This window comes from Monodon monoceros, unplaced genomic scaffold (assembly GCF_005190385.1).
Source record: "Monodon monoceros isolate NGI ecotype Baffin Bay Population unplaced genomic scaffold, NGI_Narwhal_1 Super_Scaffold_12, whole genome shotgun sequence".
In the NCBI taxonomy this organism is placed as follows: domain Eukaryota; kingdom Metazoa; phylum Chordata; class Mammalia; order Artiodactyla; family Monodontidae; genus Monodon; species Monodon monoceros.
In genome coordinates this window covers 161,619,689-161,636,486 of record NW_021703768.1, presented here as the reverse complement: position 1 = coordinate 161,636,486, position 16,798 = coordinate 161,619,689, and the positions used below count along the sequence as shown (strand labels likewise).

Genomic DNA, 16,798 nt, shown 5'->3' with positions numbered 1-16,798 from the left:
CGCCGCCGCCCGCCCGCCCCGGAGCAGACCCGGGCCCGCCCGCCCGCTTCCAGGTGAGGCGGGGGCCTTTGGCGGCGCCCGACGGGGTAGGCCGCGGCAGGCCTGATCTCGCCTGGCCGGGCCGCGGGCGCTCGCGGGCCTGCACCGGTGGAGGCCCAGGCCGCGCCGGGCCAGGAGGGGACGCGCGCGGGCCTCGGCGAGCGGGCTGGGGCCGGCCGGTGTGGGCGCCGGCGACAGGCCCCGGGCCGGATTCTTCGGCCGCCGGGTGGGCCGGGATAAGGGGGCACGGCGTGGGCACGCGCCTGGCGGCCGGGTTCCGAGGCCGGGCCCGAGTAGCCTTGCAGGCCGGGTATCCGGGGGCGGGAGAGCGAAGCCAGAGGCGAGGGAGTGGGGTGGGCGTCTTCCGCGCGCAGAGGTCACGGCCCACGGGCTCGCTCCCCCGGGAAATCCTACACATTCTTTTGTGGTCGTTGTCAGAGGACCGCGGCCGATCTGAGGTCCTCCTAGAAGTGTGCAAACCCTTCAGTATGTATGAGAGTCCTAGAAAAAAAAATTTTTTTTTGAACGCCATCTCTAACCAACAATTTTTGGGGCGTGGGACGTTTGGATTTGTAAAGTGTGTGTGTGTGTGTGTGTGTTGAAAACACAAACTGCACGCAATTGAACAATGGGGGATGGATGCTCTTCCTTTTCCGGCGTCCTTTGCTGCTAGGCTTATTAAAATGGGTTCTAATACCTGCCGTGTGTAGGGCAGGTGGGGAAGGACTTCTGCAGGTGCTGCCCCTGGAGGAATAGAGCACACACACCCCCCTTACTGAAAGTATTCATGGGGGATCCGGATAGCCAATGCTCCAGAAGTGGGACGATGGGGAGGAGGATTCACTAGAGAAGGGTTTCTCGGCCTTGGCACTACTGACATATTGGGTCTGATCATTCTTGGTTTGGTGTGGGGGGAGCTGTCCTGTGTGTTGTAGGATGTTGGGTATCATCCCTGGCCTCTACTCACTAGACGCCAGCAGTGTCCTCATTCCCCAGTTGTGAAGATCAAAAATATCTGCAGACATTGCCCAGAGTATCACACACATACACACTCACACGTGTGAGAACCACCACTGGACTAAATGATGTTCCACTAAAAGGTCCCCTAGCCCCATCTCTGATGCCTTGGAATCCAGTGCTCCCAAGACGTTGAACAAACTCAACTGTGGGAGCCTTAGTTTTCTTATCTGTAAAATGGGATGGATTAGAATATTGCTCTGCAGATTTAAGGGTGTGGGAAGCGCCTTGCATCGTGCGTGACCTGTGCCTGGTAGACACTGAATTTATAATGTTACAAGTAGTCGACAGTAGTATTTAGTGGGGATTTACTGTGTGCTTTCTACTCACAGATGTTTATCACCAGCCCTTGAGGTAGGTGCTGTGTGTTGTAATTTCCATTTTAGGAACAAAGAAACTGAGGTTTCGATGGTCACTTAATGAGACCAGTCTCACACAGGAAAGTGGCTGATGGCAGGATTTGAACTCAGGCCCTCTGACTCAGAGTCCTTACTCTTAACTACTGGGGTTTACTGTTCTTATAATCCCAGGGTCTGGGGGACCCCGAGAGACATTCCATTCAATTGTCATTGAGCATTTTCAGTGTGCAAAGCTCTGTGGTGGGATCTGTTATAAAATTCTGCGACTTCAAGGCCCATGAAGAAGCCAAGATATAAGAACATCTCAAAATGTGGAAATAAATCGCGTTTATGTTGAAGCACTTGGTTTTGAGGAGGCGGAGTTTCAGGTTGGATGTGTTCAATCTGAGGTCATGGGGCAGCAAGTGGAAAATGAGAGGAGAATTATGAAAATACCATCTTCCTAATGCCTTGCTTTTGCCTCTCTCACTCCCGCCTCCCATCTCTATAATCTTTCCACACTCCAGCAAGAGCTGTCTTTTTTAAATGCAGATCTGGTTATGTTACTCGCAATTAAGAGTCTTTGGGTGGAAAAAAAATTAATTTTTTAACCTCTTTAAGTGGCTTAAAAGCTAAAGTTTGGGGTCCCAGGTCTTGCACTTTCTAACGCTCCCCTCCTTTCTGAGTTCACCTGCACATAGGCCCTAAACTCTGACACCCTCTGCCTGTTGCCCCCATTGCCTGGAATGCCGTTTTCCTCCACCTAGAGATCTCTTTCTCATGCTGTGTGGCCCAGGTCAGAGCTCACTCACCATTTTAAGCCTCCCCTGACTGCCACTCTTTCTCTACCCACGCTGGAGTCAACTGTTACCTCGCCTGTGTTCCCATCTCATTCAATGGAATCAAATTAAATGCTGAATGGTGAAAGAAGTGCAGTTACCTCCTTTCACCCCTAGGTGGAAGTAGTGAAGCAGCGAGGCCGACCTGAGATTTTGGGTCAGGGGAAGACCAGAGGAAACCAGCCTAGGGAAGGGAAGTTAGTCTTGCTTCCCGCCTTTAACCAACTCTCTCCGCTCCGCTACTGTGTCCCAGGTCCTGTGCTAGGCTCTGGGGAGGCACTGGTGATTGCGATGTGTGCATAGATCGTTTTAGCCCACTGTGTTGAGTGTGGTGATTGTTATGCGCTGGCTGATGGAAGCACAAAAACTGTTAACCTAGCCTTGGTGGGCAGAGGAGATCACAGAATGCTTCCCAGAGGAGGTGAAGCGTGAGGGGAGGGGTTAGCCAGGCCAAGACTGTGGGGGAAGGGCTTGGCAGGAGACTGGGACAGCATCCGCAAGGACACGGAGGTGGGAACATCTAGGTTTGTTCAGGGAACCACATGGGGTCTGGTATCTCAGAGGTAAGAAAGGTGAAGTGAGGGGCGGCAAGAGGACTCGCACAGCTGGTGTGCAGAGGGCTTGGCTGTTGGCCTGTAGGCCAGGCCAAGGGTGTCTTTTGGGCAGTTTCAGTCCACAAAGTGAAGGGGTCAGTTCTGCACGCTGGAGGGGGATATTGCTGAAGACTGGCAAACCATTGAGGAGGTGATTACTTTCCCATAAAGCAGAAAAGTTGCTAATATGACCCAGGGCTGTAGTCGGGAGAGAGAGGGGGTGGGTTTGAGACACGGTTAGGGGGTAAAGGACACAGGGCTCAGTGGGTGTTTAGCTGTGGGACGTGAGCTAGAGAAAACATGGGTGGATGATTCTGGGTCCCTGCCTGAGTGCCTGGCAGATGGATACGGTCACTAAGAGAAACAGAAGGCTGGAGAAGGAGCAGTTTAGAATGTAGACGTGGACAAAAGAGCGCATCACTCGAGTAGGGTGCGCGTACATGGATATACAGACAGGAAGTGGGAAGGTGGCAGAAGGTACTGTCTGTGTCCATATGTGTTGACGGGACTCGCTCATATGATCACTGTCCATCCTCACGTGACCCAGGGCCTCGCGTGTACTGGCCAAGTCAGTGAGCACAGTTTTATAGACTGAGCCCACGTAACCTTACCGCTTGCTCGTTGTTGTGGGGAACGGGGAGAAGTGGAAGAAATTGCCTCCTTGAGGAATTTACACCCTGAATTGGGGAGAAAAGACATAGATGTGTGAGATTAAAGTAATGAAAGGAGGAAGCCGTGAGTGGTGACAGCATCGAGACTATTGAAAGAAATGATTGTCCGTTGCTTGGGTTTTGTTCTTGATGAAAGAGCCGGTGTCCAAACTGGTCGCTGTGACCAGAGAGGCATAGGCAACAGTTTCCAGGTGCGGCCAGCAGCCCGAGTGAGTAAGAAACGAGGCGAGTGCAAACAGGTCCGGAAGCCTGAGGGGACCAGTTTGGGCAGGCAAGGGTCAAGAAGGTGGACTTGGAGATAAATCTAGAAAAGTATGCCATGGTCAGGTGGTAGAGGGTTTCTGGGCACAGTCAAGAGGTGAGCTCAGAAGATCGCTTTTCTGAGTGAGGGGTTAGGATGGACAGACCAGTCAAAGGCTTTTGCGGTACTGAGATGGTCTGGTACTGGCCTGAATTTGAGGGTTGGGACTGGGATTGCTTCTTTATCTTATACACACATTGCCTTGCTCGTGCTGGCACGTGGTCGCACTCCGTGTGTGCTGGGCAAAGGAAGAGTTAGAAAGGAGCTCAGAAGTGACTGGATCCATCAGACAGGCATTCATGCCAGAGGAAAGATTTACAGGAGAGGGAACAGTCGAGAGCAACCCAGTGGCAAGGCTGATGTCACCATGAACAGAAATGGGGAGACAGAAGGAACAGGAGTGATCTGGAGGGAGAAGACCAAATGACTCTCGGTTCGAAATAATCGTGTGGTGGGGAGACCAGTTAGGAGTCAGTCTAGGCAAGAGGTGACAGTGACCTGAACAAGGATGATGGCAGTGAGATGGAGGGAGAGTGAGACATCTCAGGTGTAAAACTGGCAGAACTTGGTGCTTACTTAGGTTTGGGGGATGGACAGAGGTGGCCTGGGGGACAAGTGCGTGCGTGTGCTACCAAATGAAGTAATTCGGGGGAGGAGGAGGTTTGAGGAGGGGGGGGAGGACAGGCAGAGAGGAGATGAAGGTGTTTGCAGCTGGAGGTGGGGAGGGCAGGGAGACACGCGCTCACCTTGATTTTGTTGATAAAGTAAAAGTACGGGGACAAGGCTTGAATAAGGTTCATATCTTTGGTGAACAGATAAGGAGGCCCGCTGATTCTTCCAAGGTTGCGTGTGCGACTGGTGAGTGATTGAGCAGGACTACCCGCGAGATCTTCCACGTTCCATGGGGCGCTGCGCTCGTGGGCCCAGGCTGGTAGAACCGCATGTGGCTTCCGTGGAACCCAGGCCCATTAGAAATGGCCTCAAAGGTGTGGATCGGTTCCAGGGTCCCAAGGGGAAAGGGTCAAAGTGTTCCTTAGTAAACCTGAGGTGAGTGGTGAAGTGGGCGCTCACCAAGTGTCGGGAAGTGTGCTGAGAGCTGCAGAGCAGTGGGTAACACCCCAGTTTGCAGGCAAGGAAACGGAAGCTCAGGGAAAGGAAGTGACGTCCCCACAATGGTTCGGCTGATTAGCCGTAGGGTTAGTGTTGGAACTCAGGTCTGTCAAAGCCCGTGAGTTTTTCCCGCTGTGCCATGTTGCTTTGCAGTTCCCTGTGAGAGCCCTGGAGGGCCCTTGACCAGCCAGAAAGAAGCCAGGACTCCTAGCAGCGCTCTGGGTCTGATCAGGTCCCCTTGGGACCCATGGGGCACTTTGACTGGGCCAGACACTGGGCTGCACCGATGGGCACCTGCTCTGCCCCTCCCCTGGGCTTCTCAGGCTGGCAGGCGTGGAGTTGCTGTGACTTAGATGAGCTGCCCACTGGGCATCTTTCCCCTATGTGGGCGGTGGGAAGGGACGAGTAAGGAAACGCGGATCAAGTCGACCTAAAAGAGCCCTCACCTTGCGTAGCACTTATAATTGGGTCAGGTGGTGCCTTCAGTTTCTTTCTGGCACCACAGCGTTTCTTGGGTGACCTTGCATTCCTAAGACTTTTACCTTGAAGAACTCAGGACTATACATCTGGAAAGGACTGCAGAAATAATTGAGTCCAAGCCCTGTCGTAGGATGTGTGAAGTGTCAGGGTTGAGCCTGAGGTTATATTTGACTGTTCCAGTTTTGTTCTGGCCCAAGTAGTTTAGAAAGCCTGCTCTGTGACTATAAAATGAGACAGATTCTCAGGGGTGCCTGATGGAATCCGGCCTTGCTCCTTTACATAGGTACCATCTACGCATGTTTTTATGTCGTTTATATTTATATATATACATACACATGTACACGTACATAGATACTGTATCTGTTCCTTATATACATAGTAGGTATACTACTGATGTGAACAACATCTGTGAAGTCACACAGACAACCAGGATCGCTTAAAATAGTGCAGTAGGGCTGAAAACCCTCAGAGATCATCCTAAAAGGACTTCTGCATGGTATATCTGTTACCAGAAACATTTCCAAATCAGCAGGAATTGCTTTGCTAAACTAAGTTTCCCTTTTGCTCCCTGCAATTGACTTTGATTCTGTGGGTTGGGATGGGATGGGATGATTCTAAAAAAGTAAGATACTAAGTGTATTAATAGACTGTCAGTACAATTTCCAACCACCCTTCTTTAATGTAAAAGAATGCACCAAATACACGATTCCCAGGTGAGTCTGAGACCCTGTGTCTGTTCCCCCCTCCTGTGTGTGCCTGCATGATGCACCTACATTTTGCCAGGTACCTTGGGTTTACCTGGGGACCCTTGGCCTTGAAGCCTTGGACCTCAAGGCTTTCACCAATGCTGTGGGTGAAAAGCAACTAATTACGAGTTGGAGTGATTCATGCAATAATAAAGGTTCACGCCAGTGGTATACGAGCACTGAGAACTAGAGCAACCAAGCGTCCTGGGAGACTCTTTAAAGACAAGTGAGGAGGTGGTGGAGACGGCGGGCAGTCCCTGCCAAGGGAGCAGCCGTAACAAAGGCACAGGAAGATGAAGGTCTGCGGCGTGCTGGGGGAGCTCAAGTGAGGGGAGAAGGGGGACAAGCAGGGGCCATCGCAAAGGGCCTGGTGTTTCATCCTTGAAAGACTGCTCTGTAGCCATAGCTCAAGGCCTGGCCCTGCCACTGATTAACAGTGTGATGACTGCCCCTGAGCAAAGTCATGTAACCTCTGAGCCTCAGCAGGTGGTGACCCCACTGACAGGGAGAGCCGGGGGAGGGGCTAGCTTGATGGGGCTGAGAGCGACAACCTGGAGGAGACCACAGGACAGCCACGCGGAGAGACACGCTGAGTGAGAGGTGGCCAGAGGTGGCCATGACTGGGAGTCATTGATTGTCAGGCAGATGCCAAGGCCAGGTTGTAGTTGGTACTTGTGGGAACAGAGCTGGTTTGGCCCTGTATCAGATATGCAGGTTTGGAAAGGTCAGGGGAAGGGGCCTGGATGGCAGGGTGGCACTGAAGCACCGAGAAACTGTGCTCTTGGTGTTTGGGTTCTTCATTGTTGCCAGTTGACCAAGAATGGGGCCCGCAGGGGGCTGCTCAGCCTTGGCTGGGCCCGTCAGTCATGAGGAGTCAGCATGCCGAGGAGCAGGGCGGTCGTGCAGAAGCTTCACTTTTTAAATCTTTTAAAATTTATTTTTTAATCCAGTTTTTGGTGTAGAGTTTAGTTTTGATAAATGAGTGACCGCCACCGTGATCGTGATATTGGAAAATTTTATTGCCCAGGAAACAAAACTATTTCCTCATGCTCCCCCTGTGTCAACCCTTCCCCTGCTCCCTGCGCCCAGCAACCACTGATCTATCCCTGTGATTTTGCCTTTTCCAGAATGGAATCATGCAGTAGCCTTGAGTCTGGTTTGTTTCATTGAGCAAAATGTATTTGAGATTCATACAAATTGCGTGAATAGTAGTACCTTTGTATTGCTGAGTAGTATTCCATTGTATGGTGTACTGTAGTTTATCCACTGAAGGTTTGAGGGACATTTGGGTTGTTGCAGTTTTTGGTGATTATGAAGAAAGCTGCTCTGCATGTAAATCAAACAAGTTAAGACACCACCTCACACCATACACAAAAATAAATAAAGACTTAAATATTAGACATGGCACCATAAAACTCCTAGAAGAGAACATAGGCAAAGCATTCTCTGACATAAATTGTACCAATGTTTTCTTAGGTCAGTCTCCCAAGGCAATAGAAATAAAAGCAAAAATAAACAAGTGGGACCTAGTCAAACTTACAAGCTTTTGCACAGCAAAGGAAACCATAAACAAAATGAAAAAGACAACCTACAGACTGGGAGAGAATGTTTACAAACAATGCTACCGACAAGGGCTTACTTTCCAAAATATACAAACAGCTCATACAACTCAATAACAAAGAAACAACTCAATCGAAACATGGGCAGAAGACCTAAGTAGACATTTCTCCAAAGAAGACATACAGATGGGCAATAGGCATATGAAAAGGTGCTCAACATCGCTAATTATTAGAGAAATGCAAATCAAAACTACAATGAGGTACCACCTCACACTACTTAGAATGGCCATCATCAAAAACTCTACACATGGGACTTCCCTGGTGGTGCAGTGGTTAAGAATCCACCTGCCAATGCTGGGGACACAGGTTCGAGCCCTGGTCCGGGAAGATCCCACATGCCGCGGAGCAACTAAGCCCGTGCGCCACAACTACTGAGCCTGCGTGCTAGAGCCTGTGAGCCACAAATACTGAAGCCCGCGTGCCTAGAGCCTGTGCTCCACAACAAGAGAAGCCACCGCAATGAGAAGCCCATGCACCGCAGCAAAGAGTAGCCTCCGCTCACTGCAACTAGAGAAAGCCTGCGTGCAGCAACAAAGACCCAATGCAGCCATAAATTAATTAATTAACTTAAATATATATATATTTTAAAAAAACTCTACACATAATAAATGCTGGAGAGGGTGTGGTGAAAAAAGGAACCCTCCTACACTATTGGTGGGAATGTAAATGGGTACAGCCACTTTGGAGAACGGTATGGAGGTTCCTCAGAAAACCTGAAAACAGAGTTACCATATGATCCAGCAATCCCACTCCTGGGCATATATCCAGACAAAACTCTAATTCAAAAAGGGACATGCACCCCTATGTTCATAGCAGCACTATTTACAATAGACAAGACATGGAAACAACCTAAACGTCCATTGACAGATGAATGGATAAAGAAGATGTGGTACATATATACAATGGAATACTACTAAGCCATAAAAAAGAATGAAATAATGTCTTTGAGCTACATGGATGGACCTAGAGATTATCATACTAAATGAAGTAAGTCAGAAAGAGCAAGACAAATATCATATGATATCACTTATATGTGGAATCTAAAATACGGCATGGGGACTTCCCTGGTGGCACAGTGGTTAAGAATCCGCCTGCCAATGCAGAGGACATGGGTTCGAGTCCTGGTACGGGAAGATCCCACATGTGGCTAAGCCTGTGCGCCACAACTACTGAGCCTGCACTGTAGAGCCCTCGAGCCACAACTATGAAGCCCACGTGCCACAACTACTGAAACCTAGAGCCTGTGCTCCGCAACAAGAGAAGCCACCGCAATGAGAAGACCGCGCGCTGCGATGAAGAGTAGCCCCCGCTTGCCGCAACTAGAGAGAGACCGTGCGCAGCAGTGAAGACCCAGTGCGGCCAAAAACAAATAAATAAATAAAATTTTTAAAATGATAAAATATGGCACAAATGAACCTATCTACAAAACAGAAACAGACGTACAGACATAGAGAACAGACTGTGGTTGCCAAGCGGGAGGGGAGGGATGGAGTGGGAGTTTGGAACTAGCAGATGCAAACTATTATATAGAGAATGGATAAACAAGGTCCTACTGTATAGCACAGGGAACTATATTCAATATCCCGTAATAAACCACAATGGAAAAGACTATGAAAAAGAATAAATAAATAATAAAAGCCGAGTGTTAAAAAAATGCATAGTGCTTCCCTGGTGGCGCAGTGGTTGAGAGTCCGCCTGCCGATGCAGGGGACACCGGTTCGTGCCCTGGTCCGGGAGGATCCCGCATGCCGCGGAGCGGCTGGGCCCGTGAGCCATGGCCGCTGAGCCTGCGTGTACGGAGCCTGTGCTCCGCAACGGGACAGGCCACAACAGTGAGAGGCCGGCGTACCGCAAAAAACAAAAAACGAAACGTTACAGCCACTGTGGGAAACAGACTGGCACTTTCTTATGCCTAAGCATACTCTTACCATATGACCCAGCAACCTTTGCCTAGTCCTCACGTACAAGAAATAGTTTTGTTCATATAAAAACCTGTGCGATACCATTTATAGCAGCTTTATGCATTTTTTTCCCTTTTTTTTTCTTTTTTTTGCTGTACGCGGGCCTCTCACTGTTGTGGCCACTCCCGTTGCGGAGCACAGGCTCCGGACGCGCAGGCTTAGCGGCCATGGCTCACGGGCCCAGCCACTCCGCGGCATGTGGGATCCTCCCGGACCGGGGCACGAACCCGTGTCCCCTGCATCGGCAGGCGGACTCACAACCACTGCGCCACCAGGGAAGCCCTGCTGTAACGTTTTTACATTTCCACCAGCAGTACATGAAAGTTCTAGTTTCTCCACATCCTCACCAGAACTTGATATTGTCTGTTTTGTTATCATTGTTTGCTTGCTTACTTGTTTTGTTTGGTTTTAGGCCTCCTAGACGGGTAGTGGTATTTCGATGTGGTTCGTTTGTTTGTTTGTTTGTTGGCAGCACTGCACGGCTTGCAGAATCTTAGTTCGCTGACCAGGGATTGAACCCGTCCCTCGGCAATGAAAGTGTGGAGTCCTAACCACTAGAGCACCAGGGAATTCCCTTGCTGTGGTTTTACTTTGCGTTTTCCTAATAACTGATAATGTTGAGAAACTTTTCATGTGTTTATTTGCCATCCGTATATCTTCTTTGGCTCAGTATCTGTTTACATCTTTTGCCATTTTAAAATCGGGTTGTTTTTTTCTTATTGTTAAGTTTCAAAGGTTTTTAAAAAAAATATGTTCTGGATACAAGTCCTTTTTCAGATATGTGATTTGAATATTTTCTTCCAGTCTGTGGATTATAGTTTTCCTAGCAGTGTCATTTGCAAGAGCAGAAGTTTTAAATTTTGATGATATCCAGTTTGTCAATTTATTTTAAATGAATTTGGCTTCTGGCATGGTATCTAAGAACTCTTCGCCTCACCTGGTGTCGCAAAGATTTTCTCCAAGAAATTTTTCTGTTGTTTACATTTTAGAACAAAGGTCGGCACACTTTTTCTGTAAAGAGCCAGATGGTAAATATTTTCAGCTTTGTGAACCATATGGTCTCTGTCACAACTACTCAGCTCTGTCACTGGAGTGCAAAAGCTGCCATAGACAATTCATAAACAAATGGGAGTAGCTGTGTGCTAATAAAACTTTATTTATGAAAACAGGAGGTGGACTGAACAAATTTGGCCTGCAGGCGGTGGTTTGCCAACCACTGTTTTAGGAAGCTAACTTTTTACCAGGCATAGAGGACACCCCACTCTGGATAGCGAGAATGGGGTAATTACTGCCCAGTTTATCTTCCATGAAAGCAGGGCGAGGGAAAAGGCAGAAGAGTGGATGCCTAACTCAGAACAAGAGTGAAGAGAGAGGGGGATAAAGGAAAAAAAGAGGAAGGAGGAAGAAAAACGTTTGAGTCACATTTTGAGCAAACTTCAGTGTGCATTAGAATTCTTCAGAGTTAACCCTTGTACTTTGGTTCAGGCTTCAACAGATGTTTTTGTTTGTTTGTTTTTGAGCTAATGATCTATCTTAAAGTCTCATGGCCACAGAAGGTTTAATAGATTTGTGGAGTTTTTCCTTATTAAACCCGTTAATGCCATGCTTTCTACTGAAAATTGTTATTTATTGAACCATCCCCCACTAATAACATACTTAGATTGTGTCCAGCACTTTACCAGCCATGGGGTCGGCGTGTTCCTCGCACATGTTTTCCTGCATATGTATGATTATTTCTGTAGAGCAGTTTCCTACAGCTCTGAGTCAGAGGGTAGCATTCACATTAAACGTTTTGATAGGACCTGCCATGTTATCCTTCCAAAAGGTTGTACCATGTCACACTCATATCGATGGTGTATAAGGGTGTTTTTTCCTCCTTATCCTTACTTACACTGGGTTTTATCCATCCTGGATTGTATTCCATCTGACTGACACAAAGTAGCATCTCTTTTTATTTTGCATTTTCCTCATTGTTTGTGAACTTGAGCTTCTTTTCATGGCTTATTAGCTCTATGAGTTGCCAGCATCTATTAGTTGCAGCTCATGTATTTTGTCCACTTCTCTGCTAGTGATATGTGGGTTTTTTGTTTTTAATTTGCAGATGCCCCAAATCAACTTATCTCAACCTCAGCAGTACTGACACTTTGGATTAGATCATTCTTGGTTGCGGCTGTCCTGTCCTGTACTGTGCTTTATGGAGTATTTAACAGCATCTCTGGCCTCTACCCACTAGATGCTAGTGGCCCAGCACCACCCCCCAGTCCTGATAGCCAGCAGTGTCTCCAGACACTGCCCCTGTCCCAGGGGCTGGGGGGTGGGGAGGTGGGCAGAATCACCCAGTGTGAGGCCCGCAGCTCTAAATAAGATGATAGGCAGCAGGCATTTTCTCCCAGTCTGCTGCTTGTCTGTGTGTGATGCGTTTGCCGTCCAAAAGTTTTTAACCTTATGAAGTCTAGGTTTTCAATCTTTCCTTTTATGGCTCTTGATGCTGAAATATTTTATAAAGAGCAGGAAGCATAGAACATTTTCAAATAAATAAAAGAAATACTGGGAGACTGGACTAATTTTGCATGTTGTGTATGGTCTGAAGCAAGTGAGAGGGTGGGAAGGTAGAGAAGACCTGAATGTCTCCACCAGGAAACAGGGAACCAGACCTGATTCCTCTCTGCTTCTTGATTCAGGGCAGGTGGGAAATCCTGTGCAGGAGGTGTGTTCAGGTTTCTATATAACCTCTGGCAAGGCTATTTTTAGAGGAGGCTGAACGCTCCTGACACTGGGCAATGGGTTGTTGGTTTTTTGGGGTTTTTTTGGCTGCTCTAGGTCTTCGTTGCTGTGCATGGGCTTTCTCTAGTTGCGGCGAGCGGGGGCTACTCTGTTGCAGTGTGCAGGCTTCTCATTGCGGTAGCTTCTCTTGTTGTGGAACACAGGCTCTAGGCGTGCGAGCTTCAGTAGTTGTGGCTCACGGGCTCTAGAGCGCAGGCTCGGTAGTTGTGGCGCACTGGGCTTCATTGCTCTGCGGCATGTGGAATCTTCCCGGACCAGGGCTTGAACCCGTGTCACCTGCATTGACAGGCGGATTCTCAACCACTGCGCCACCCGGGAAGCCCTGGGCACTGGGTTTTGAAGCATAAAATCAGAACTAGGCAGTAGGAATCTGGAGAAAGGAGTGGGCTGCTCCCCTGTAACCTACTCCGACTGATGGGCAGCAGGGCCTTTTTCTCAGTGATGACATTTCAGCCCCACGGGGTGCCTATTTCTTTAGAGGCAGAGACACAGGACATCTTGGACGAGGCAGCCGCAAAGCAGTGCCTGTGAGCAAAACGTAGAGTGAGTGGCGCTTCCAGAAGAGTGGTCTTGAGCTGACTCTAGTCCGAAGCCATCACTGTGCTCTGGTATTTGTCACTGAAAGTAAAGATTTGTGCAGGCGGCTAAAGGTATTCCAGAGCCTGCCAGCTTTGGAGACCAAGCTCCTATAACAGGAAGAGAAATCTTAACCTCTTTCTTGGCTCAGTTGCTCTGTCTTGGGAATAAAGGGGCACAGAGGACCATTACCTGCCTGCTAGAGTACAGACAGTGTGTCTGGGTGGGGTGCTCAGGTGCACCTTGCAGGCTCCTCCATGTACAGCTGCATCAGTAGTGCACGTGGAGATGAGAGAAAGCAATCAGAGATCTTTGGAACGTTCTCAAGACAACCCACTTTTCCCAGAGGCTTGAATTGTGGTGCTGGAATTGTTTGTAGGTTTGTTTCTTTAAAGCCCTCTTGGTAAGTGGAAATGGTTGGACTTGGGCTTGTTTTGTTTTTGTTTCGGTAGACGTTATTTTTAGAGCAGTTTTAGGTTTACAGAAAGATTGCGAAGAAAGTCCAGAGTGAGTTTCCATAAACCCCTCCTCCAACACAAAGTTTCCCCTATTACTAAATCTTGCCTTCGTGTGGTATTTTGTTGCAATTGATGAGCCGTTGTTATTACATGCTAGCTAAAGCCCAGGGTTTGCCTTAGAGTTTACTCTTCATGTTATATGTTCTGTGGGGTTGGACAAATGTATAATGACGTGTATCCACCATTACACCCTCATACAGAATAGTGTCACCACCCTGTAAAACCCCCTGTGCTCTGCCTATTCACCCTCCCTCCCCGCAACTCCTGGCAACTACTAATCTTTTTGCTGTCTCTCTAGTTTTGCCTTTTCCACAATGTCGTATAACTGAGACCCTCTAGTGTGTAGCCTTTCAAGCTCTTCTTTCACTCAGCAGTGTGCATGTAAGGTTCCCCCATGCCTTTGTGGCTTCCTAGCTCCTTTCTTTTTGGCACTGAATAACACTCCATTGTGTGCATGTACCAGACAACTGGCGTGTGTTTCTCCATTCACCTACTGAAGGGCATCTTGGCTGCTTCCAGTTTGGGGGCAGTTATGAATAAAGCTGCTATAAACATCCACATGCAGGTTTTTGTGTGGACATAAGTTGAACTTCTAGTGTTGAAAAGAAAAATGTCTAAATGCAACACAGTCGCGAGCGTTGCCTTAATATCCTGCATTATGAACATTTGGAATTTACTTCCCTTTTTTTTTTCCCCCTGCAGATTTAAAAAAAAAAATACAATGTCTAATGGTTATGAAGACCACATGGCTGAAGACTGCAGGGATGATATTGGGAGAACAAATTTGATTGTCAACTACCTCCCTCAGAACATGACCCAGGATGAGTTACGAAGTTTGTTCAGCAGTATTGGTGAAGTTGAATCTGCAAAACTTATTCGGGATAAAGTAGCAGGTAAAGAAACGAGCCGTTTTTGTAAAGGGGGTACGTGTGGCCGTCCTGCTAAGCACTGTCTTCTTTGCCCTGCAGTGCTCCTCAGCCAGGAAGAGCCACAGCCTTGAAATGATAGCTGTGAAGTTTCATTTTTATCTCAACTCTGTTTTGCCCCCACCCAGGTGTAAGATTGGACGTAAGTTCCCCAAAGAGAAAAATCCATCATAAGATGGAGAGTATATACAAAACACGACGGTGGGAGGGGAGGGAAAATGAGAAGACAGGAGAACAGGGACACTCTGAGAGCTGGAAGGGGCGTGGTACCACGTGTGGAAGGGACTCTGGCCAGCGCCCTGCCCCGGGCAGGCCCAGGCAGGTCCACCCTGTCTTCCCAGGCTCACATACAAGGTCAGGCCCGCAGCAGAACACTGAGTCCCCTGTGGGCTGTCCTTCGTTAGGTTTGAGCCACCCTGACTGTCCGCTGTCGTGCTATCAACTTAACGTCTGAAACTGAGGTTGCACTCTCAGGGGGGCTGGAGCAGGGCAGCGGGTCATGGGCGGGCTGTGGGGTTAGCAGGCTGGCTCAGAGCCCCACCCTCCCACCCTGTCTCAGTGTCCCCATCCATGAAGTGAGGATGGTGGCGCCTACATACTGATGCTGCCAGCTGCCTAAGAGATTACACAAGGCCCGGTGCCTGCTAAGGCCCTCCCTACAGAGAGGCCTCTGTTCTGAGAGCGTGGTTTCAGGGGCTCTGAAGAAAAACATGGGGAGACCAGGTGCTCCGAAGCACTTCTTCCTTTCTTTCCTCCCCAGGGAGGAACGTTTTAGGGAGCCTCCTCCTCTCTCTCTTCCCCCCTCCTCCTCTCTCTCTTCCCCCCTCCTCCTCTTCTTCCTCCTCTCTGCATAACTGGGCTGAGGAATGGCCGGTCCTCTCAGGAGGGCTCTGGCTGCCACTCTGGCTTGTGGGACCAGGATTCCCTACACTGAAAAATAATTTCAAAGTCAAAAGCCGTATTTATTATAGAAACTTAATATTTTATTGTATTTCAATTTACATTAAAGTAGAATAATATTATTGAACCCCATGTACTCATCATCCTGCTTCATCGACTTTCAGCCTTTGCCAGTAACGTGAAGATGCCTGTACCCGAGATGACTCCTGTAGAGGCTGGCTGACTACTGTACAGGGAGTTGGTTCATCAGAACGGGACTTTGAACGCAAAAGTCCTTTAAGGACCCTTCCAATTCTGAGAGTCTGCAATGTAATAAATGTCTTCAAAATAGGATCTTTAGATAATACACAAAATTGAAGTGTTGGAATGTTCTAGAAGCCACACTCTCTCTCCAGTTCCAGGAGACCATCCTGAATAAGAGAGTCCTTGTTCAGAGGGGTTTGAAATTCTCCTGCGCTGCTATTGAGTCTTTCCTTTTTCCTTTTATGTTCTGGTGGAAGGGAATTTTCAGTCCTGTTGATATTCCTGACTTCTTTGTCTCTTGGCTTGTTGTGGTTTTCAAAGGAATGTGAGCTATGTTGATAGGAACACCTAGATTTGGCAAGATCAGTCCGGAGAGAACTGGTTTTGAGAACCAGTGAAAGCAGCAAAAGCGTAATTTGGAAATTATTTCAGTACAGAAATAGTCCTTTTCTGCTCTCTGGGCAAAGTTGAGTGTAATGCACCGGGAGTTGTGGAGTGGGTGGGCCTGGGTTGGCATTTCAGCTCTGCATCTTGCTAGCAGTTCTTTAAACTGAATGAACTTGACTTTATGGAAAACTTACTGCATTCACTTTTCTCCTCCTGCCACCGGTGTGTGAAAACTAATTAGAGGCTGCTCCCGGGGCCGTGGCCTCACATCTCACTCCCTTTTGTCCTTTATTACACCGCTCTGGTGAAACCCCGGACTTGGTTATGTTCGTCTGACTGCTTTCTCCTGGCCTGGCTCAGGTGCCCACCCCAGAGAGAGTCTCGCACCCCAGCAGACAGGCACCCCGTCTGATCAAACCCCCAACCGGGTTCACAACACGGGCATCCCTGTGCCACAGCAGCCACTTCAGCGCATTTTCTCCCCTGAGGCCCCCTTTCCTCTCACATGATGACCGCTTCCTACTTCCCAGTGAAAATAACAGCTGGCTCACTTCTGTGCTAGATCCCTTGCCTTCTCGGCATCCCAGGAACCTCAAGTTATGCAGGTACCCACTTTCTTGGTGGGTCTTTCCAGGGTCACCTGCCAGCATTCACACTCCAGCCTCTGCGCTGTTTAAGAGATGCCTGGACTCCCTCTAGCTCACGGTTTCTCCGCTTGAGCACTGTTGACGTTTGGAACTAGATCACTCT

The 16,798-nt window shown here is 48.7% G+C and overlaps 1 protein-coding gene across 1 annotated transcript in view; it reads left to right on the top strand.

Moving 5' to 3' along the window:
* The window catches only part of ELAVL1 (ELAV like RNA binding protein 1), a 34,799-nt gene continuing 18,001 nt past the window's right edge, over window positions 1-16,798 (top strand). The window contains exons 1-2 of the mRNA XM_029217140.1: window positions 1-53; window positions 14,295-14,485. Of these exons, the coding sequence (XP_029072973.1) occupies window positions 14,314-14,485 (172 nt within the window). The 5' untranslated portion in view covers window positions 1-53; window positions 14,295-14,313. The remainder of the gene's footprint in view (window positions 54-14,294; window positions 14,486-16,798) is intronic.